Source organism: Hypanus sabinus, chromosome 2, assembly GCF_030144855.1.
Source record: "Hypanus sabinus isolate sHypSab1 chromosome 2, sHypSab1.hap1, whole genome shotgun sequence".
NCBI lineage: Eukaryota > Metazoa > Chordata > Chondrichthyes > Myliobatiformes > Dasyatidae > Hypanus > Hypanus sabinus.
The window spans coordinates 139,523,032-139,547,626 of record NC_082707.1 but is presented as its reverse complement, the minus strand read 5'-3'; the positions used below and the strand labels follow the sequence as shown (position 1 = coordinate 139,547,626).

Below are 24,595 nucleotides of genomic sequence, written 5' to 3'. Positions count from 1 at the left end.
TGGTAGTGTTCTAATTTGTTTTACATTTGATTTAAATACATAATTTGTTACTCAAGTTTGTCTTTTTTTTATACCTTTTTAACTATTTCTATGAAACTTCAGCTCATTGGGACAGCTGCTTAATTTAGCCAAAATGTACTTGTCCCAACATGTCCTAATTAACTGGAGTCCACTGTATTTTATAGCTACAGATTTTCAAAGCAATTATGAATTCAGTTAACATAAAGAGAAATTGATGTATGACACAAGTACTCAATCAGAGATTTCATCAATTGTTTGAATGTCATTTATGGACATAACATGAACATCAGATCCATAATCGTTCCGTTAACCTTATTTCCCCATGATTCTAACTTGTGTGAGAATTCTGTGGAACAGTTATAACTCAACTCTTTTCATTACTGAAGTAAACTTTGGAAGATAGATGCAAAGCAGATGAGAGTGAATTGCTGTGGATAAGATTCAGACTGAGATACAAAGTTCTTTTTAGTCAGATCTTCATTTCTGTATTTTAGAGACCCAAATTAATGCCAAAGCTAGATAGATCAATTCACATGGAGATGGACACAAATAAAAGATCCCAGAGAAAATAATATTGAATGATGAAAATAATGCCAACACAAAGGACTCCTGAAATAGGATGATGCACATTTATTTGCAAATAATTGAGAAACTAGGTTAACTTCTTTCTTACAATTTTTCTCCAAAAACTTTCTGTAATCCTTAGTATGATAAAATTATGTTTCTATTGGATAATGGGAAGTTATCGAACTGAAGTGATGTATTTTCCAATGTGCATCAATGTGTAAGTGGAAGTCTATTTCTGGACTTAAGCTTGCATTCTCATTTGATAGCAATGAATAAAACTACAGTTGCTGGGATCTTTTATTTCTTCTTAACAATGGACTATGGAATTACATCAATGATCTCAGATCTTGTTCAAAAGTTAAATGCAGAGCAGAAGTCATGAATTCCAAGGGTCAACCCCATGGCTGAAAGTGTGCCAGGAGAAGCAGAACTCAAACCAGGCTGAAAAACAGAGGGATGCTCCTTTACTCAGCATCTTGTTGGCATATGTGCAGTCACTGAAAAATCCGACTGATACTCAGGGAAAGGCTACTGTATCAGAGGCAGATCTCAACTGTTCGTTGCACTGAAACTTGGTTAAATGTGAATACTCCGGATTTAGCCAAATGACTAGAAGGTTTTACGATCTTCAGAATGGACTGAACCACAAACACACAAGGAAAAAGGTGGCGTGTGTGAATTTTAGTCAATTCTCATTGGTGCACGGACATTATGGTTAGGTCCACTTCTTGTTCTCCTGACTTACAACGCCTAATGATTAAATGTAGACCATTCTATTTGCCTCGGGAGTTCTCCTCCAAGATCCTGACTGTAGTTTACATACCACCAGTGGCCAATTACAAGCAAGCACTCATAAAACTGCAAGATTTCTGCAAGCAAGAAATAATCCATCCTGACGCATTTCAAATTGTAGTCAGCGACTTTAACCATGCCTGTTTGAAAAAAAAAACTTGCCCAATTATCACCAGCACATAACCTGCTGCACCAGAGGTCCCAATACACCAGACCACATCTAAACTATGATAAGGAATGCCTATTGTTCCTTTCTGAGACTCTATTTTGGCAACTCAGGTCATTTTGCTGAACTCCTACTATCTGCATACAGACGAAGCCTAAAAAGCAAGGCTCCAGGGTTAGGACAACTATGTGGTGGTTGCAGGATGCAGAGGAACAGTTACAGAATTGCCCTGAGTCAGTGGATTGGGCTGTATTCAAGAACCCATCTGAGCATCTGAATGACAACATCAGGGCTGTAACAGACTTTATTAAAACAGCTGCAGATTAGTGTGTCCCCATGAAACCATTCAGGGTTTACTCCAATCAGAAGCCCTGGATGAACAATGAAATCCGGAATTTGCAGAGAGCCAGATCTGTGGCATTCAAGTATGGAGATCAAGAATGCTACAAGAGGTGCAGGTACGATCTCCAGAAAGTCATCTCATGGCAAAGTGGAGATTCCGGACTAGACTGGGTTCAACGAGTGATGTTCTACAGCTGTGGCAGGATGTGAATGCCATAACCTCCTACAAATTAAATCTTACAACATAGGGGACAGCAGAGCTTCACTTCCAAATGCATACAATGCCTTCTATGCTCACTTTAACCACCAGACAGGGAGGAATCATCACGCACCTCCATGTCACCTGATGAACCTTTGTTCTTAGTATCTGTAGATGATGTGTGGGCTGCCTTCAAGAGAGTGAATCCAAGGAAAGCATCTGGTCCAATGGAGTACCTGGCTGAGTACTGAAGAACTGTGACAACCAACTGGTTGTTGTGTTCACAGATATCTTCAACCTTTCGCTTTGGCAGTGTGTGGTACCCACCTGCTTCAAGCAGGCTTCAATCATACCTTTGCCCAAGAAGAGTGTGGTAACCTGCATCAATGACTATTGCCCATTGGTACTTATATCTGCAGTGCTGAAGTGTGAAGTGTTTTGAGAGGCTGGTGTTGAAGCACATCTGTTCCTGTCCGAGTGGCGACTTGGATCCAATCCACTTTGTCTGCTGAAGCAACAGATGTACGGTGGATGCCATCTCATTGGCTCATCACACAACCCTGGAACATCTGGACAGCAAAGATGCATACATCAGGATGATCTTTATTGATTACAGCTCAGCATTTAATACCATCATCTCCTCAAAACTAATCAGTAAACACCAAAACCTGGGCTTTAATACCCCCTTGTACAATTGGATTTCCTCACTTATATACCCCAGTCAATTGGATTGGCAAAAACATCTCCTCCACAATCTTTTTCAGCACAGGAGCACCACAGAGATGTGTGCTCAGCCCCCTGCTCTACTCACCTTACACCTATAACACCACTGTTGTGGGCAGTGTCAAAGGTGGTGGTGAATCAGCACACAGGAGGAAGATTGAAAATTCGACTGAATGGTGTCAGAACATCCTCTCACTCGATGTCAATAAGACCAAGAAGTTGAGTGTACACTTCAGGAAAAGAAAACTAGTAGTCCATGAGCCAGTAATTATCAGAAGGTCAGAGGTGGAGAGGGTCACTAATTCCCAGCTGTCACTATCTCAGAGGACCTGTCCTGGACCCATCATATAAACATATTGTCAAATAAAACACAACAGTGGATCTACTTCCTCAGGGAGATCAGCATGTCATCAAAAACCTTGGCAAACTTTGTGGTGGAAAGTATGCTGACTGGCTGCATTACGACCTGGTATGAAAATATCACTGCCTTTGAGCAGAAAGTCCTACAAAAGGTAGTGGATTTGGCCCAGTACATCACAGGTAAAACCCTCCAAACCATTAAGCACATCTACATGAAACGTTGCTGTAGAAAAGCAGCATCCATCAACAAAGATCCTCACCACCAAGGCCATGCTCTTTTCTCAGTGCTGCCATCACGTAGAAAGTACAAGTGCCTCAGGACTTGCACCACTGGGTTCAAGAAGAGTTACTATCCATCAATCATCAGGCTCTGAAACAAAAGGGGATAACTACACTCATTCTATTTCTGGTATTCCCACAACTGATGGTCTCATTTAAGGTCTCTTTACCTTGTTATTTCATGCTCTTTATTTATTGCTATTTATTTATATTCCCATTTGCAGTTTGTTGCCCTTTGATCCTGTTTACAGTTACTGTTCTATAGATTAGCTAAGTATGCCCACAGGAAAAAGAATCTCAGGGTTGTATTTGGCAACATGTATGTATTCTGATAATAAATTTTACTTTGAACTTGGATCTAAAATGAAATCTAAAAACATTGGGAACACTCAGCAAGTTAAAGAGGCATTAGTGGAAAAAGAAAGCAAAGCAAACAATTTGGGTTGAAGATCCAATGTCAGAATGTGAAAGAGAGTTTTAAAATACTTAAATCATCGTGAGACCAATGGGAGGAACTAACTTCCTTTCTCCATTTATCAGTTTTGATGCAAGTTCTTCAACATGAAACGTTAATTTTGCTTCTCCTTCCATTGGTAAAGTCTGACTTGCTGAGCGTTCCCATCAGTTTGCTTTTAATTTTCTCATCTTGAAAAAATGTGAAACCATTGCTTAGATTATGCATTCCTGTAAACTTTAGATTCAAAATATAATCTCTGTAGTGGAGTAATGTAGTTTGTGTCGCATGAGTTATAGTTGTTCAGCCCACATATGCTATCTGTTTCCATCACCTTCTTTGCCAGCGAAGTCCTGATTTTAACCATAGAATGTAAATAAATACTTTCACCTGTAATCCTCTTTGAAACTCCTTCTCACTTTAAACCTTATTCAATGCCTTCTTGTTTTGGTAACCTCACAACATGAAAAAGATTCTGGCTACCCACCCTCTCCCTATATACATCTATCAGGTCACCCCTCTGATTTCTTTCGTCTGGGAAAGCAGACCTAAGCTATTCGAACTTTCACCATAACTGAAGTCTTCAATCCACACAGCATTTTGGTGAACATCCTCTGCACTTTCTCCAGGATAACCACATGTTACTCTAGATACGAAACCAGAACTGCACTCAATACCCCAAGTTTTTTAACGAAACATCCTGACCTCTGACAGCAAACACACCACATATCTCCTTCACCACCCATCTACCTGGTTTGTCACTTTCACAGAACTACTGTATAAACTTGAACTCCAAGATTCTTTTTTTATCAGCATTCCTTTTATGCCAATTATGTTGATGACCTAACCCTATATGAATTCCCATAATGCATTATCTTGATAGAATTTGCTTCTCAGTGTGAGTAATACCGATATCAGGGACCTTGAAGAACAAGAATGATCATGGATGTCCAACCTTAGTAAAGCCCATCTCTAATTGCTTTTGACAATATCATGGTAAACAAGCTTCTCGATTCAATTTGGTCATGGAACTAAAACAATAGAAGCTCATGAAAACAATTTTCATGTGATAAGTTTTAAAACAGAACACATTTGAGATATAAAGCATACATCTGGACAACTGTAGAACTGCCTTTTCAAAAAAATATACTCCTGCGTGATATAAATTAATATGTGATCATTGAAGTTATGCAATCCCTTCATAATTCAGCCTTATTAGTTTGGAGTGAAATAACCTGTAATAAATGTATTCAAATGGCATTCAAGATGAATATCACAAATCACTTAATATTATTGAGATATAAATTCTTCATAAAGTTGCATATGCAGTATATCACCACAGTAAAAGAAACAAGTGCTGAATGAATTCAACTATGAATATGGTCTATACAATTCCAAACAATCCACATACAATTCATACTCACTGCAAAAATAAAGTCTGTCAGTATCTTGGTAAAATATTTTATTATAAATTTTGAGAAAAGACCCAGTATTTAGAATTCAGAAATTAGGAATGCACTATGATTTGTACACACAACTAGTTTTGTGAATAATGTCTTGTATATAGCATCAATCATCATCTTAAACCAAATCTTTAAAATACTGACTGATATCAAACTAGAAAATAAAACAGCCTACCAGCTATTTACTATATATGTGCAAAAAGACAGTCTTCTCAATAAATACAAACTACCAACATAAAAAGAGAGAAATGTGGCTTATTAAATATAACATCATATTTTCCTTTAAAGGCTCATTAATCTGTGCAGCAGACATATCGATTTCAAGGTACTTTCTGTTTACTATTTTTAAAGGAATGCAGACTAATAAAATTCTTCTCTTTCTACTTCTTAAACTGTCTAATAACTTGTGATATTGACAGGTTTGATTAAAGGCATTTAAAAGTAATTACATACCTCTGGCAGTCATTTTCCAACATCCTGCCTTTTCCTTATCTCTCCAAATTGTTTTGTGCTCAAATGTGTTTGCCTCTGGCAGATCTCTTTACAGTTTTATAAAAAAAGTGATTGATGATTTAAACTTTTTCTCTGATATTTGACAGCTGCTCATTTGCAGTTTGTGGTTATACAAAGGACTGGGATTATGTTGTGTTAACAGACTGCTCCCATGCGGTCTGGATACCTACCAAAAGCTGCGACTTTGATTATCACGGCTTCAACATTAGACAATATCATTTCTCTCAGCAAATCTTCCTGGTTTCGACGCCAGAGGTAAGCCAAAGGCTGGAGATTAAGTCGCCTGCACCTGTGAAGAGAAGGAAAGGTCTTCCAACTGGATATATTTCCGAAGTACTGATATAACTTAAGGCACATCTTTTAACCCTGCTAATTTCCACCTTCAAAAATAGTTTCATTGGAGCAGAGTAAATATAATCTAAAATTATCCAACCGGTATTAGTAAGTCAATAGACTCAAAAAAAGCTTTGTACAAACACACATGAACTCCTATATTTATCATAGTATTAAAATGTATTAACCATTTTCTTTTGATAAGATTGCACAATACAAAAAAAATCAAAGTTTGCTATAGAATGTTTAAAGACAGTCTTCCTCTCCTTATTATGCACAACAGAAGAACAGCTCGATGAAAGTCAGCCTGTCTTTGAACCTAACTGCTAAACTACAAAAAGCAGTTACACTTCGAATCATGAAATACAGAATGATGGGGGTGGCAGCCCTCTATTAAAGCAAATTAATTATGATTCATGCTACTTCCTCCCTCGCCCCATAATTGACTTAAATTGCAAAACTTACAAAAGCATTAAAATTGTGCACCTTCTGATTGTCAGTGCATCAGCATGCCAGGAATAAAAGGTAACTTGCTAAATTATTTGTATGGTTCACCATTCTTATTCTACAGCAGGGCAGGTGATAACTTTTCTGTTCAATGAAACGAGCCAAATGCATGATTTCAATGAGTTACTTGGATCAAAGAGTAGTGGTCTGAGTGTTTACAGTGAATAAAGGCCCAATGCAGGAAAATTAGTGCATTCTATCAGCCTGTGACATTGTTAATTGACTGTTGTAGTAGTTACTCTTGGAATGCACTGAAATGTGCCTTTATGAATAGGTATGATAAAGGAGCAATTGTGAGAATCTGTAAAATGTTGGCATTCACAGAAGTCTGGGTGTTCTCATACATGAAATACAGAAATTCAGTGTGCACGTAATTAAGAAGGAAAATGGAATGCTGACCTTTACTGCAAGGGGGATGGAATACAAGACAAAGGGAAGTTGGCTGCTGTCTGGGGCAATAGTGAGCACAACCCTGGAGCATTTTAGCTTCCTTGTTTAAGGAAGGGTATACTTGCCTTGAGTCAGTGAAGTATCATGGAATGATTCCTGATGAGATAAGAATGGGCCCAAACACTCTGGTGTTCTGGAGAACAAGGGGGGTATTTAGTCACTACATATATTTAAGTTTAAGGTATCTTGTAGAGGAATCAAGGGTAAGGGGGAATCAGGCAGCAAAGAATAGTTAATGCCAAAGTGAAATCAGATGAGATTGTAATGAATGGCAGAGTAGAACCAAGGGGAATATGGCCCAAACTTTCTTGAAATGATGAGATGATACAGGCTAGAAATTCTTTTTAAGGCAAAGGGGAAATCTGACAGTCAAACATAAAACAGTGTTACACAGAGAAAGCTGGAGGGACTCAGCAGGCCAAACAGCAACAGCTGTAATCTTCAAACAACTCTTCTGTCACTTGAGGTGGATTAATGTTGAAAAATGTGTCAACCACGCTGTGGAATTTGTACCAGGCAAGTTCAGAATAGACTCGGACACACCCAACATCCCCCTCCCCTGGGAAGACCATGATCACATGTCCTGGAGGCCTGGTTGCCATGGATGTCTAGGGAGATGGAGTGACCTATGGGTATCAGATGGTGCTGAATGAGCATCACCTCAGGCTGCTATGACTGCCTTGTAATAGCTCATGCTGCCTGAAGACCTTGCCATGTAGCCAAAAATATCTGAAATACATTTAAATGGTTAAAAGAATTTTTAAAGTATTTAAGAACACATTTATTGTATGCCAGTTAATACACTGTTAGATATGTAAATAAATTAAAGGGTTTTAACAGCAGGTTTATAATGAAGGTCAGCTACCCCATTCAAGTAAAAGGGGTACACCAGTTTACACTTTGTACACCAGTTATAGCTGGTGTAAAGCTGTGGGTTCAGATATGAAGTGAATTCAGCCCCTCAGCTCAAAATGATGAGTTGTTCCAGCGCCACTAGGCTTCCAAGGTTGTGGAGAGAAGAGGCAAGGCATCTAGCCATCTGTTGTATTCCACAGTTGCACAGGTGTGGAAATTCACTGACTCCATTCCAGCAGCCAAGCAGCATTTCTCTTTGGAGCCACTAGTGCAATCCAGACTACTCATTCAATAACCATGGAGAAAGACACATTTCAATACGTAGATGTAAGCAGATCTCCTAAATTTTACGCTGCAGCGTGATGAAGCACATTCATAAGTCTAAAAGATATAGGAGCAGTATTAGGTCATTTGGCCCATTGAGTCTGCTTTGCCATTTCATCATGTTGGATCCATTTTTCAACTCAGCCCGAATCTCCTGTCTTCTTCCTGTATCCATTCATGCCCTGACCAATCAAGGACCTATCAACCCCTGCCTTAAATATATATAAAGACTTGGCCTCCACAGCTACCAGTGGCAGTGAGTTCCACAGATTCACCACTGTCTGATTAAACAGATTTCCCCTCATCTCTGTTCTAAAAGGATGCCACTCTATTCTGAGGCTGTACTTCTGGTTTAAGACTCTCCCACCACAGGAAACATCTTCTCCACACCCACTCTATCAAGGCCTTTCACCATTTGGTAAGTTTCAATTAAGTCACACCTCATTCTTCTGAATTCCAGTGAACACAGGACCACAGCCATCAAACGCTCTTCATAAGACAAGCCATTCAAACCTGGAATCATTTTCATAAATCTCCTTTGAGTCTTCTCCAGTTTCAGCACATCCTTTCTAAGATAAGGGGTCCAAGACTGCTCACAGTGAGAAGTGAGACCTTACCAGTGCTTTATAAATTCTCAATATTACATCCTTGCTTTTTAGTCCTCTTGAAATGAGTACTAAGCACAGACTCAAAGAAGGACTCCCTTTGCACCTTATTTTCTGTATTTTCTCTCCATTTAGAAAATAGACTACCTTTTCATTTCTTCTATCAAAGTGCATGACCATTCACTTCCTGTAACTGCATTCCATCTGCCACTTCTCCTAATCTCCTTCTGTAGCCTCTCTACTTCTTCAAAACTACCTGCAATCTATCTTCATATTATCTGCAAACTTTGCACTAAGCCATCAATTCCATCATTCATATCATTGACATATAACGTAAAAAGAATTGGTCGCAACACAGACCCCTGTGGAACACTAATAGACATGGTAGCCAACCAGAAAAGGCTCCCTTTATTCCCAGATTTTCCCTCCTGCCAATCAGCCACTGCTTCATCCATGCTAGAATCTTTCCTGTAATACCATAGGCTCATAGCTTGTTAAGTCATCTCATGTGTGGCATATTGTCAAAGGACTTCTGAAAATCCAAGTACATAACATCAACCAATTCTCCTTTGTCTATCCTGCTTGTTATTTCTTCAAAGAATTCCAACAGATTTGTCAGGCAAGATTTTCCCTTGAGGAAAATATGCTGACTATGGCCTATTTTATCACATGCCTCCAAGTACTTTGAAACCTCATCCGTAATGATTGACCAACATCTTCCCAATCACTGAGGTCAGACTAACTAGCCTTTAGTTTCCTTCCTTCTGCCCCTCTCTCTTCTTGAAGAGTGGAATGACATCTGCAGTTTTCCGGTCTTCAGGAATCATTCCAGAATCTAATGCTTCTTGAAAGATCATTACTAGTGCCTCCACCAGCTCTTCAACCACCTCCTTCAGAACCCTGGAGTGTATACCATCTAGTCCAGGGAACTTAACTACGTTAAGACCTTTCAGTTTCCCAAGAACCTTCTCTTCAGTTATGGTATCTTCACACACTTCCTGCTCCCTGACACCTGGAACGTCCCAGTGGGTTGATATCCACTCTCACCTATCTTTTACATTTTATGTATTTGAAGAAACTTCTGGTATCCTCTTTAATATTATTTGCGAGCTTACTTTCGTATTCAATTTTTACCTTTTTAATAACTTTTGTAGTTGGCTTCTGGTGTTTTTTAAAAGCTTCCCAATAACTTCCCACTAACTTTTGCTCTATTATGTGCCCTTTTTTGGCTTTTATGTTAGCTTTGACTTCTCTTGTTAGCCACAGTTGTGTCATCTTGTCTTTGGGATGTATATATCCTGTACCTTCCGAATTGCTTCTGGATATTCTAAACATTGCTATTCTGCCATCTCTGCTAGTGTTTTTTGCCAACTAATTCTGGCCAACTCCTCTCTCATGCCTTTGTAATTCCCTTTACCCCACGGTAATATTGATACATCTGACTATAGCTTCTCCTTCTCAAATTTCAGGGGTGAATTCAAACATACTATGATCACTTCCCCCCCCCCCCACCCCCGAGGGTTATTTTACCTTAAGCTCCCTAATCAATTCTGGTTCATTACACAACACCTAATCAAAAATAGCTGATACCCTAGTGGGCTCAATGACGAGCTGCTCTAAAAACCCATCTTGTAGCCTTTCTAGAAATTGCCCCTCTTGGAATCCAGCACCAACATGATATTTCCAATCTACCTGCATATTGAAATCCCCTATGACCATTTTAACATTGTCTTTTTGGCATGCATTTTCTACTTCCCATTGTAATTCGTAGTCTACCTCTTTACTACTATTTGGGAGACTCTATACAACTCCCATCAGGGTATTTTTACCCTTGCAGCTCCTTAGCTCTATCCACAATAATTCAACACCTTCTGACCCTATGTCACCTCTTTCTGATGATTTGATTACCAACAGAGCAACACCGCCCCCTCTGCCTTCCCACCTGTCCTTTTGATAAAATGTGTACCCTTGGACATTAAGCTTCCAGCTACACATGCCAAGCTGGAACTGTGCTACAAGTTCACCTACCTTATTCTGTACACTGCGCGGATTCAAATATAACACCTTCAGTCCTGTATTCACTCTTTTCAAATTTGTCCGCCTTTTACGCTGCAACTTGACTGCGATTTTGCCCTATCAACTGCCTCTTCTTACTACGCATTACCTCTGTTTGTAAACCAGCTATCTCATTTTCAGCACTATCATTCTGGTTCCCATCCCCCTGCCAAATTAGTTTAAACCATCCCAAACAACTCCAGCCAACTTGCCTGCAATGATATTGGACCCCCTCTGGTTCAGATGTAACTTGTTCCCAATGATCCATAAATCTGAACCCACTGCCCCCGCACCAGTTCTTTAGCCACGCATTCACCTGCCAATTCATGCTATTCCTGCCCTCACTGGCAGGTGGCACAAGAGATTCTGTTTCTCAACTTTCTACCTAGCTTCCTAAAATCTTTCTCAGGACCTCCTCACTTTGTCTACCTATATCATAGGTGCCAATATGCACCAAGACATCTGCCTGCTGTGTTTTGACATTTCTGTGTTTTGAGAGTCTTCTTCCTCTGGGCTACATATCCAGAAAGAGATAGCCATTCAGGAATGAGATTTGGAAGAATTTATTCATTCACAAGAATTGTCAATTAATTTTCTACCCCGCAGGTAAGTAAATACTGATTCAAGAATTGAGATATTTCGATCCAAGAAAACAGAGGGCAGTGAGTATATACAGAAACATTATCCATGAAAAATTAGTGCAGATTACTCTTTTGGGCTTAATGCTCTTCCCTTAAAGAACAAGATACATTGAATTGGGCACTAATGTAATGTCGCAGTTAGCATGATGCTATTGCTGCTTGGAATATTGGAGTTCAGAGTTTAATTCCAGCATCATCTGTAAGGAATACTTCCTTCCAGTGTAATGTATGGATTTTTCCCGGGCTCTCTGGTTTGCTCCCACAGACCAAAGGCATACCAGGTAGATTAATTGGTTATTATAAATTGTCTGGTGATCAGGATCAGATTAAATCAGAATTGTTGGAGGATGCTGGGGCTGTGCGGCTCAAAGGGCCAGAAAGGCCTAATCCATGCTGTATTGCTAAATAATTTTTTAAAAATAATTGTAAAGTAGTTGAATAAGATGCTAACATTGGGAGGCTCAAGTAGAAAGTTTGTGTATGCATGAGAAGTTCTATTAACAATAAAGTGCCAAAAGATTAAAAGCAGGTCAGAAAATAACATTATAGCAATGTTATTTTATGATAAGAATATGGTGCAGGAAGTTTTCATGGGCCATATTGCAGAATCGCAATTTAATCTTATAAATTTAAATGCAAAATTGCATCTCATCAAAGGTAGAGAATAGAAAAAGAATTGGATTTTCCTTATTCATATCAATTAAGCTTTCTTTTCCATAATAATTGCTAAAAAATGCAGTTGTCTGTAAATCTGTACACGCACAAGTCTATGTACTGACAATGTGATGTGTACCGCACATGAATGTGCTTAGTTACAAATACTTCACAGAGAAAGACACTGAAAAGCACAATGAAAACAAAGGGATGTGATGTGTGAATGACTGGTTGGAGGATGAAGAGATGGCAGCTAAGGACAATCAATCTGACAACTGGTTCACAATGTTGTGTTCACTGTTCCAGAATACAGACCATACAAGGATTGCTTTGAAATGAAATCAAAAAATGCTGGTGAATTATATAGAGGAAATATTCCCTCGTTTCAAACTCTCCAAAGAATAATGGCAGTTTCATCAAAATGAAAGAAGTTGCAAACATATCCAGAATTGAAATCATAGTCTTATTGTACGGAAGCAGGTCCCTCAGCCCAACCTGTCCTTACAGACTGTGTTGCCCTGTAAGCTACTCCCATCTGCTCGTGTTTGGTTTGTAGCCCGCTAAATTTCTCCTATCTATGTACTTATATGGATGGCTTTTAAATGTTGATAATTATCTCTGGCAGTTCACTTCAAATACACATCAACCTTTGTGTGAAGGGGCTGCCCTGGATGTCCCTTCTAAATCTCACCTCTGGTCTTAATCCTGTGACCTCTTTTTTTATAGCACCCCTACCCAGAAAAATGAAATGAGCTTTCACCTTGTGTACATCACTTGTGATTTTATATACCCCTATCAGGTCACGTCTCAATCTTCTAGTCTACACAACCTCTCCTTGTAACTCAGGCCCCAAGTCCAGGTAATGAGCTGGTAGATCTTTTCTTTTCTTACTCTTTCACATTACAGGATGGCCAAAATTGTACACAGTATTTCCAATGCAACCTCACCAACATCATAGAGTAATGGGGGGGGGGGGGGTATATATGAATGGAAATAGGCCCTCTCCGCCAACCACAACATCCTCCCTGTCATTCCCAGCTACCCGCGTTTGGCCCATAATCCTCCAAGCCCTTCTACTCGATGTACCTATGCAAATGCCGCTTAAATGGGGAAATTGTACCCACCTCTACCACTTCCTCTGGTAGGTCACTCCAGGTACTCACTATCCTCTGTGTAAAGAAGTTACCTGTCAGGTTTCTTTCAAATTTTTCCCCTCTTATCTAGTATCTGTGCCCTCTAGTTTTGTATTCCACAACCCTGGGAAAGGACTACAACTGTTCATCTTATCCACACCCCTCATGACTTTATATACATTTCTTGTTCTCCTACGTTTCAAGGAATAAAGATTCAGCATGAGCAACCTCTCCCCTATTACTCAGAGCCCCTCATCAAGTCAGCACTCTCATAAACCTCTTGTGCACCCTCTCCAGCTTGACAATGCCTTTCCTATAACAGGATGACCAAAACTATGCACAATATTCCAAGTGCAGTCTCACCAACAACTTATATAAATGCAACATACTATCCCTTCGCCTAAACTAAGCCTGGCTGATGAAGGCCAGTATGCTAAACAAGTTCTTCACCATCCTGTCTACCTGTGCAACTACTCCTAGGTCTCTCTATTCTGCAACACTCCTCACTGTTCTGCCATTCACTGTATGTGAGTCTTACCCTGGTTTGAATGTCCAAAATACATTACCTCACACTTATCTAAGTTGAAATTCATTTGCCATTCCTCAGTCCGTCTCTCTAACTAACCAAGATTTCTTTGTAATTCTTTGTGACCTGTTTCACTATAAAGGTCCTCTGATTTAGTAGCAAACTTGCTAATCATGCCATATACATTCACATCCAAATTATTTACAAAAATAATGAATAAGAAGTTCCAACACTGATTCCTGAGGCGCCCACTCATCACAGGCCTCCTGTCAGACAATCAAATTTCAACTATAACTCTCTGCTTCCTATCGTCCAGCCAATTCTAAATCCACCTCGCTAGCTTTCCTTGAAGCTGATGCAAACTAATCTTCCAGATCAGCTTACTATTTGGGACCTTGTACACCTTCCTACTTTTATCAATCCCCTGAGGTATCTCTTCAGAAAACTCCAAAAGATTTATAAGACATGACCTCTCACGCGTAAAACCATGTTGTTATTCCTGACGAGGCTTTAACTATCCAAATGATGGTTGATCTTGTCTGTTAAAATTCCCAACAACTGAAATCTAACTCATCGGTCTGTAGACTCTGTAGTCTCTGGCTTGTCCTTGCTACCTTAAACAATGGACTAACATTCGCCACTCTCCAGTCTACTTTAACTTCGTCAGTGGCTAGCAATGAAGCAAATATCTCTACAAGGGTCTGGACAATTTTCTTCCTGTCCTCCCAAAAGATTCAGGGGAGCACTGGGGATTTGCCCAGCTTAATGAATTTCAAGGCTACCAAAAACCATATAACCATATAACAATCACAGCACGGAAACAGGCCATCTTGGCCCTCCCAGTCCGTGCCGAACCCTTAATCTCACCTAGTCCCACCTACCCGCACTCAGCCCATAACCCTCCACTCCTTTCCTGTCCATATACCTATCCAATTTTACCTTAAATGACACAACTGAACTGGCCTCTACTACTTCTACAGGAAGCTCATTCCACACAGCTATCACTCTTTGAGTAAAGAAATACCCCCTCGTGTTTCCCTTAAACTTCTGCCCCCTAACTCTCAAATCATGTCCTCTAGTTTGAATCTCCCCTACTCTCAATGGAAACAGCCTGTTCACGTCAACTCTATCTATCCCTCTCAAAATTTTAAATACCTCGATCAAATCCCCCCTCAACCTTCTACGCTCCAATGAATAGAGACCTAACTTGTTCAACCTTTCTCTGTAACTTAATTGCTGAAACCCAGGTAACATCCTAGTAAATCGTCTCTGCACTCTCTCTAATTTATTGATATCTTTCCTATAATTCGGTGACCAGAACTGCACACAATATTCCAAATTTGGCCTTATCAATGCCTTGTACAACTTTAGCATTACATCCCAACTTCTGTACTCAATGCTTTGATTTATAAAGGCCAGCGTTCCAAAAGCCCTCTTCACCACCCTATCTACATGAGACTCCACTTTCAGGGAACTATGCACAGTTATTCCTAGATCTCTCTGTTCCTCTGCATTCCTCAATGCCCTACCATTTACTCTGTATGTTCTATTTGGATTATTCCTGCCAAAATGTAGAACCTCACACTTCTCAGCATTAAACTCCATCTGCCAACGTTCAGCCCATTCTTCTAACCGGCATAAATCTCCCTGCAAGCTTTGAAGATCCACCTCATTATCCACAACACCTCCTACCTTAGTATCATCGGCATACTTACTAATCCAATTTACCACCCCATCATCCAGATCATTTATGTATATTACAAACAACATTGGGCCCAAAACAGATCCCTGAGGCACCCCGCTAGTCACCGGCCTCCATCCCGATAAACAATTATCCACCACTACTCTCTGGCATCTCCCATCTAGCCACTGTTGAATCCATTTTATTACTCCAGCATTAATACCTAACGACTGAACCTTCTTAACTAACCTTCCATGTGGAACTTTGTCAAAGGCTTTGCTGAAGTCCATATAGACTACATCCACTGCCTTACCCTCGTCAACATTCCTCGTAACTTCTTCAAAAAATTCAATAAGGTTTGTCAAACATGACCTTCCACGCACAAATCCATGCTGGCTACTTCTAATCAGATCCCGTCTATCCAGATAATTATAAATACTATCTCTAAGAATACTTTCCATTAATTTATCCACCACTGATGTCAAACTGACAGGTCTATAATTGCTAGGCTTCCTTCTAGAACCCTTTTTAAACAATGGAACCACATGAGCAATATGCCAATCCTCCGGCACAATCCCCATTTCTAATGACATATTAAAGATCTCCGTCAGAGCTCCTGCTATTTCTACACAAACTTCCCTCAAGGTCCTGGGGAATATCCTGTCAGGACCCGGAGATTTATCCACTTTTAAATTTCTTAAAAGCGCCAGTACCTCCACCTCTTTAATTGTCATAGGTTCCATAACTTCCTTACTTGTTTCCCACACCTTAGACAATTCAATATCCTTCTCCTTAGTGAATACCGAAGAGAAGAAATCATTCAAAATCTCTCCCATCTCCTTCGGTTCCACACATAGCTGACCACTCTGATTCTCTAAGGGGCCAATTTTATCCCTCACTATCCTCTTGCTTTTAATATAACTGTAGAAACCTTTCGGATTTACTTTCACCTTATTTGCCAAACCAACCTCGTATCTTCTTTTAGCTTTTCTAATCTCTTTCTTAAGATTCCTTTTACATTCTTTATATTCCTCGAGCAATTCCTTTATTCCATGCTGCCTATATCTATTGTAGACATCTCTCTTTTTCTGAACCAAATTTCTACTATTCCTTTAAAACCATGGTGCTCTCAAACCTTTAACCTTTCCTTTCACCCTAACAGGAACATAAAGATTCTGTATTTCATAATTTCACCCTTAAATGACCTCCATTTCTCTATTACATCCTTCCCATAAAACAACTTGACCCAATCCACTCTCTCTAAATCCCTTCGCATCCCCTCAAAGTTAGCCTTTCTCCAATCAAAAATCTCAACTCTAGGTCCAGTCCTGTCCTTCTCCATAATTATATTGAAGCTAATGCTATTGTGATCACTGGATCCGAAGTGCTCCCCAACACATACATCTGCCAGCTGACCTATCGCATTCCCTAACAGGAGATCCAACACTGCCCCATCTCTAGTCGGTACTTCTATGTATTGTTGCAAAAAACTATCCTGCACACATTTCACAAACTCTAAACCATCCAGCCCTTTTACAGAATGAGCTTCCCAGTCTACGTGTGGAAAATTAAAATTTCCCACAATCACCACCTTGTGTTTACTACAAATATCTGCTATCTCCTTACACATTTGCTCTTCCAACTCACGCGCCCCATTAGGTGGCCTATAATACACTCCTATCAGTGTTAATGCACCTTTCCCATTCTTCAATTCCACCCAAATGGCCTCCCTAGAGGAGCTCTCTAATCTATCCTTCCAAAGCACCGCCACAAGATTTTCTCGGACAAGCAATGCAACACCTCCTCCTCTGGCCCCTCCTACTCTATCACACCTGAAGCAACTAAATCCAGGAATATTTAGTTGCCAAACACACCCTTCCTGCAACCATGTTTCACTAATAGCTACAACATCAAATTCCAATGCCTCCTTCCTTGCAATATGCACATTTTCTAGTTACTATTACCCACATTTCTTAATTTTATATAACTACAATATAACTTATCAACTCGTATACTCGGTACCCTGACTAATGAAAACCAGCATGTCAAACTCTTTCTTCTCCAGCCTACGTATCTATGATACCGCTTTCAGCAAACTATGCATTTGCACTCCTTGATCCCTATGTTCCACAAAATTTTCCAGGGCTCAACCATTCACTGTACGAGTCCTACTCTGGTTTGATCTCTCAAAACGCAATACTTCACATTTATCTGGATTGAAAGCCATTTACCAGTCCTTAGCCCACATTCCTAGTTGATAAAAGATACCCTTTGTAATTTTTCATAACCTTCTACACTACCTACAACAGTAGCTAGTTCAATATCATCCATAAATTTACTAACCATGTCTTCAAAATTGTTTATATGAATTACAAAGGGCTCAGCACATATTCCTGTAGCACAACACTAGACACAGGTCTCCAGACTGAGAAACAAACCTTGACCATCACCCTCTGTTTCCTACCACTGAACAAATTATGAATTCAATCTGCTATCGCCTCCTGTTCTTCCCTAACTCTTCCCAGACCTAATTTTCTAGACTAGACTGCCATGATGGATCTTGTCAAAGATGCTGCTGAAGTCCAGATAGACAACATCTACCACCCTAGCGTCACTTACCCTCTTGTTTACCTCCTCGAAGAACTCAAAGAGATTTGGATGCATAAGAGTCCTTCGGTCATTACCTTTCACCCTATGCAACTCTGCATCCACCATTCTGTCTTTCAACACTTCTGCCAGCTGCAACAAGATCCCAGTGCAGACCATACCTTCTCCTCCCCACCACTTTCTGCCACTCATAAGGACCACTCCCTCCTTGTCTGCCTGGTCCATTATCATTACACCTCCTCCATCATCACCATCCAGGGACTTAACCAGTCCTTCCAAGTGAGGCAAAGGTTTACACGCATCCCCTCCAACCTTGTCTACTGCATTCGATTCTCTTGATGTGCCTTCCTCTACATCGGTGAGACCAAGTGGTAACTGAATAACTATTGCACAGAACAAATACGCTCAGTCCACAAAGGCCATCTTGAGCTCCCAGTTGCAGACCATTTCAACTCAACCTTCCCATTCTGACCTTTCTATCCTTGGCCTTTTCAACTGCCAGGATAAAGCCCATGCAAACTGGATGAACAGGAGGCAGTCTGCAACCTAATCATATGAATAGTAAGGTTTCAAATTTATAGGTTACTCTCCAACCATTTCATTTTTTGACCTCTCCTTCTTTTTCTGATCCTTCTTTCCATCATCTCTCTAGTGCCCCACAATCTTTGTCCCCTCCCCCTCACCTTGTTCCAACCACCCACTTCACACAAAGGTTTTCCATCCCAACCCCATCTGTTCCAACTGTTGTTCAACTCTTCCCTAATGACAGACAGACAGACATACATTATTGATCCCGAGGGAAATTGGGTTTTGTTACAGTCGCACCAACCAAGAATAGTGTAGAAATACAGCAATATAAACCCATAAATAATTAAATAATAAGAAGTAAATTATTCCAAGTGGAAATAAGTCCAGGACCAGCCTATTGGCTCAGGGTGTCTGACACTCCAAGGGAGGAGTTGTAAAGTTTGATGGCCACAGGCAGGAATGACTTCCTATGACGCTCAGTGTTGCATCTCGGTGGAATGAGTCTCTGGCTGAATGTACTCCTGTGCCTAACCATTCCCACCTCCTTTACTTATCTTAAGCCACCACTGTGAGTGCTTTGTGTTTCTGCTCATCTCCCTCCAGCAGCTGTCTCCCATTCTCCCCTCTATCCCCCACCTTACTCATCTGTGCTTTTTCTTTTCTCCTCTCTCTTTGTCTGCCTGCCAGTCTTCCAGCTCCACAGTACCCCTCACCTCCCTCACCAGGCACTATCTGCCTGTCATCATTCACCTCTCCTCAGTCCACCAATCACCTTGGAATCCTTTCTTGTCAGTCCTCTTCTCTTCCTCATGCTGGCTGTCTTGCCCTCTCTACTTTCAGGCCTGATGCACAGTTTCATCCCAAAATGTCAACAACTTCTTTCCTCCCACAGATGCTACATGACCCACTAAATTCCTGCAGCACATTATTTGTTATTCCGACAGATTTGCCAGGCATCATTTACCATTCACAAAACCATGCTGACTGTCCAGAATCAGATCCTGCTCCAAATGTTTGTAAATCCTCTCCCTCAGTAATTCAACCACCACCAATATTATACTTCCTGGTCTTTAGTTTCCTGACTTGTATTTAGTACTACATTAGTCACTCTCCAGTCTGTTTGAACCTCACCTGTATCCACAGATGGACAAAATATCTCTACAATGGCCTCCACAATTTCTTCTCCAGCTTCCCACAAGATCTGACAATGCACTAGGTAAGGCCCTGGAAACGTATACATCTTATTGCATTTTAAGGCCTCCAATCCCTCCTCCCTGAAAATTGATAAGTGGTTTGAGACAACACCACTCATGTCCTCCATTTTCTTAGCTTCCATTTTTTTCCCTACAGTAACAACTGAAGAGAAATATTCAATAAAAATATTCATCCATTTTTCATGTTGCTCTTTAAGGAGACCTATTCTCTCCCTGGCCACCCTTTTACTCTCAATATACCTGTGGTGAACTACATATAGCCATCTGGACACGCCCCCCCCCCCCTCCCCCGCTGACTGCTCCTGTGGCTCCTCCCACAGACCCCTGTATAAAGGTGATTGGAGGCACTGCTCCTCCTTCAGGATGTCGTATGGTGATCACTTGCTGCTGACTGCTCTCTTCCAGCGAATAAAAGCCTATATCTCGCCTCACGTCTCCGAGAGTTATTGATGGTGCATCAATACCTAAATCCTTTCTTGGGATTTTAGAATATAGAAACATGCACAGTACAGCACATTAGAGCCCCTTTGGCTCACAATGGCTCTAGATCTGTCGTTGCTGTTGTCAGAACAATGAAGGGGAGATTTCATTGAAACCTATAAAATAATGAAAGGCCTAGATAAAGTAGTGTACACGGAGAGGATGTTTCTAAGAGTGGGAGAGTCTTGGAGCAGAAAGTTAGCCTCAGAATTGAAGGACGTCCCTTTAGAAAAGAGATAAGGTGCAATTTCTTTAGCCAGAGGGTGGTGTATCTGGAACAAACGGCTGAGGAAGCCAATTTAAATATTTAAAGCAGATGTTGATATGTTCTTGATTAGTAAGAACGTCAAAGGTTATGAAGAAGGCCTAAAGAAGGAAAGGGGTGAGGAAAAAAAATAAATCAGCCATGATCAAATAGTAGACTCAATGAGGTGAATGGCCTAATTCTACTTCTATATCTTCTTAGCTTTATGGATGTTGTGGTGAGCTTTTAACAGACTCCAAGATCAATCTAGCCCCTACCTCCTGCACAAATCTCCATCTGTTCTTCATTCACATGCCAATCTAAGAGTCTCTTAAGTGTCCGTAATGTACTTGCCTCAACCACCACCCCTGGCAGCATGTTTCATGCACTTATCACTCTCCATGTAAAAAAATCCACTTGTGACATCCCCTCTATACTTTCCTTCAATCACCTTAAAAACAAGTCTTCTTACATTAGCCATTGCTGCCCTGGGGAAAAGGCACTGGCTGCCTACTCTATCTATGCTTCTTATGAATGCATACACCTCTATCGAGTCGCTTCTCATCCTCCTTCGCCCCCAACAGAAAAGCCTTAGATTGCTCAGCTTCTTCACTTCTTCTGACAGATCCTTCTCATACCTTCTAACTCCTCTTATGTGCACTCCTACACTTCTTGTAGTCATTAAGACATTCACTCTATGCTTACCTCTTTTTCTTAGTCAAGGCCTCATCCCTCGTCAACCAGAATTTCTGAGACCTGCCAATCTTGCCCTTCACCCTAACAGGAAAAAAGTAGGTCCTAAATTCTTGAGATCACACTTTTAAAGGCTTCCCAATTGGCAGCCGGTCCCTTTGCTGTAAACAATCTTACCCAATCAAACACTGCAAGAACCTGCCACATGGCTCCAAATTTTGCTCTGCCCCCATTCAAGACCTGTGAACTGGTTGTGTCCTTCTCCATAATTATTTTAAAACTAATAAAATTATGGTAACTGGACCCAAAGTGCTCACAGCCAGACACTTCTGCCACATGCCCTACCTTACTGGACCAGGAGGTCATCCAGTGTTGCTCCCTCTATGTACTGATAAAGGAAGCTTTAAAGACCACATTTCACAAATTCCACTTCATAGATCCCGCTACTACATTTAGGTAAATCAGTGATTTATCCAAAAAATGGTTCCTAGTTTTAACAGTATTTTTCATATCTATGAAATTATCAATTTCACAGTTCTGACACAAGTACTATTTGTTTTAAACTTATAACATAAAAACTAAAGATGAGGTGAAATAAATAAGTTTAAAAAAACTTTTGCAAACTAATGATAAATTCAATCTAACTCCAATCTAACCTACCCTTCCCACCCCCATGCCAACAACAGCCCCTCAAACACAATCTTAAAAGATGCTTACACATTTTCTACTCTGACCCGCTGATAGTCAGAAAGAATGGCACCAACTGAAACTCCTTCCGCTGCTTCCTTTTCCTACAAATACAAGAAAAATAACAGCATATTTTGGTGAAGTAAAAAAAATTCCTGTCATGCAGCCTGAAATGACAACAGTGAAAAAGATAATTCAACATCAATTTAAAACTGCCCAGTGATTTCAAGTTGATCTATTTGTGGTTTGACCATGTCTCCAGGACCACAGAACAGGGTATATATAAAACCTTCCTATTCAGAACATACTGTTTCCATCTTTAAGGACTGCTTCTCAAAAATGTTAGATGCAGTTTAAATGATTGTCCAGGCAACAAACTGTTCAGTCAGGAATTTTATAATCATTTATAATTTATAATTTTATAATCATTTGCACATCTGCACTCCTTAGCAAAATAATTTCAACTATGTTTCACAAGATTTTCTTAAGGATGAAATAAATTGTCAAAACTTGGATGAATTTTTGCCGGTCCTGATGTACCTTATTAATTGTGTTGAAACACATAAAAGAGAACTATAATGTTTAAACGATAAGTAAAATGAATAGTATTTTGTGTAATGCTATCGAGATTCAAATGTACATCTAAAAGGGAATTTCCATCACCCCTTTGCAAAAATAACAAAATGTAGATCAACGTACAAACTAATAATGACCTCAGTTTGGACTTCTCATCTGAATTGTTCAGCTGGAGATGATAGCAATGAAACCTTTTATTCCCTCAGGAAGATCAATCCAAATCAAAACAACTCTCAGTGCAAAAATGACTGCATTGTTTTAAATTAGGATAGGCCATGCCACACCTGTGAGACAATTTACCATCCACCATACTCATTCAATCTCTAAGGGTTCTGTTTATACCTTGTGAAAAATATTTGTCAGACCAGGGGAAATAAAGAGAAGAAATACACAAATATTTCACTCAATGTCAATGAATGCATCTCAAATTCCACAACTATCAGCTGCCTTACCATTTTCAGACACTGCTCAATGCACGAGATAATAAGCAATCAGTCAAAACTTATATTTAACATTCATTTGTAGATGCCCAGCCTCACAAACTTAGTACTACTGCAAGTTCAAGTTCAAGTTCAGTTTATTGTCATTCAGCCATACACAGGAATACAACCAAATGTAACAGCATTCCTCTGGGGCTAAGTTGCAATACACAGTACCAACCATCACAAACAGCATATATAATTATGATAGCAGAAACACATTCAGCTCCATCACTAACCAGCAACTCACTAATGGGGTTGACATGCTGTATTTGATTTTCTTAATACTCAGCAGTGTCTTACAGTGGTAAAAGTGACTAAGGATGAATATTTGCACATTTGATTGGACCCACAAAGGCCACTACATCTGAGCATGCTGCCATCTTACCAACAATATAAGAATGCTCAAGAAACAGGAGTGAGCCAAATATCTCTCACTTTTACCGCACCATCCAAAATTGCCACCAATCCTGTGCCTTGAATAATTTTCTTCCTCCATTGATACCTGTTGAACTGATGCTTCATTATATCCAAGAAAATTAACAACCTCAACACTCTGTACAAAGAAATTTCTGCTTCCTTAATCCTAAATAGCACACCTCTTTGCCTGAGTCTTTATTCCCAAGTTCTCAACTGTTAGTGACAGGAACATCTTCTGTCACCCACCTCATCAAAACCTCTCACAGTCAAAGTGAGATCACTCTCATTTTTCTAAATTCCAGCAAACTTCAGTCAACCTTGCTCATTCTACCCTCCTCCTACAATCCTTTATCCTAAGAATAAATCTGGACAATTTACACTGGAAGACAGCATTTTCCTCTTTAGTTATAGAGGCAAATAAAAGATGTTTAGTACATATCAGCAAGATAAAAGAGGAAAATGAATTTTTTTTTTAAACTTGCAACAGTCAATTTTCAGTGCTAAGGAGATTGTTCAGCAGCCACTAAGATCAACAACACTGTAAACCATCACTTACACTGAAATAGCCAGACATTCCCTGGTGGGTTCACTAAGTACAGCATCTAAACAGTGATCCATGCCATACAGTGTAAGGTCTCTCAGTGAAGTTCTTTATAAACCAGCTTTTCATGTAGAGGGCAACTTTTAACAGGGCTACACAATAATTTCTTCATTTCCAACAGAGTGGTTGCTAGAAATTGCTGTCAAATCTCCTCATAAATACAATCGAGTGCTATTGGTTTCACTTATTTCTGTAGCAAAAGCCAACATAATCCATTGTTCCTGTAACTTAAACTAAGACTTCCAGTTTCTTCATTCTGATGAACAATCCATCTGTGTTCTGAATCAATGTACATGTCAACATTTGTCTAAGATTCAATCCAATTCATCAAAAAAATAGCAGATGGGGACACACAAAACTGCAGATGCTGGAATCTGGAGCAAAAATGAAACGAGAAGCTGCAAGGAGCACTTGTGGAGGAAA

At 40.0% G+C, this 24,595-nt stretch overlaps 1 protein-coding gene across 2 annotated transcripts in view; it reads right to left on the bottom strand.

Moving 5' to 3' along the window:
- The window catches only part of dph6 (diphthamine biosynthesis 6), a 255,096-nt gene that overhangs the window by 169,891 nt on the left and 60,610 nt on the right, over positions 1 to 24,595 (bottom strand). Inside the window, exons 4-6 of one of the 2 annotated variants that reach the window (XM_059955869.1) lie at positions 22,127 to 22,200; positions 21,422 to 21,493; positions 6,050 to 6,168 (exon numbers count right to left, since the gene is read on the bottom strand). In XM_059955869.1, the coding sequence (XP_059811852.1) occupies positions 6,050 to 6,168; positions 21,422 to 21,493; positions 22,127 to 22,200 (265 nt within the window). The remainder of the gene's footprint in view (positions 1 to 6,049; positions 6,169 to 21,421; positions 21,494 to 22,126; positions 22,201 to 24,595) is intronic. The other variant, XM_059955875.1, reaches the window with a different exon arrangement.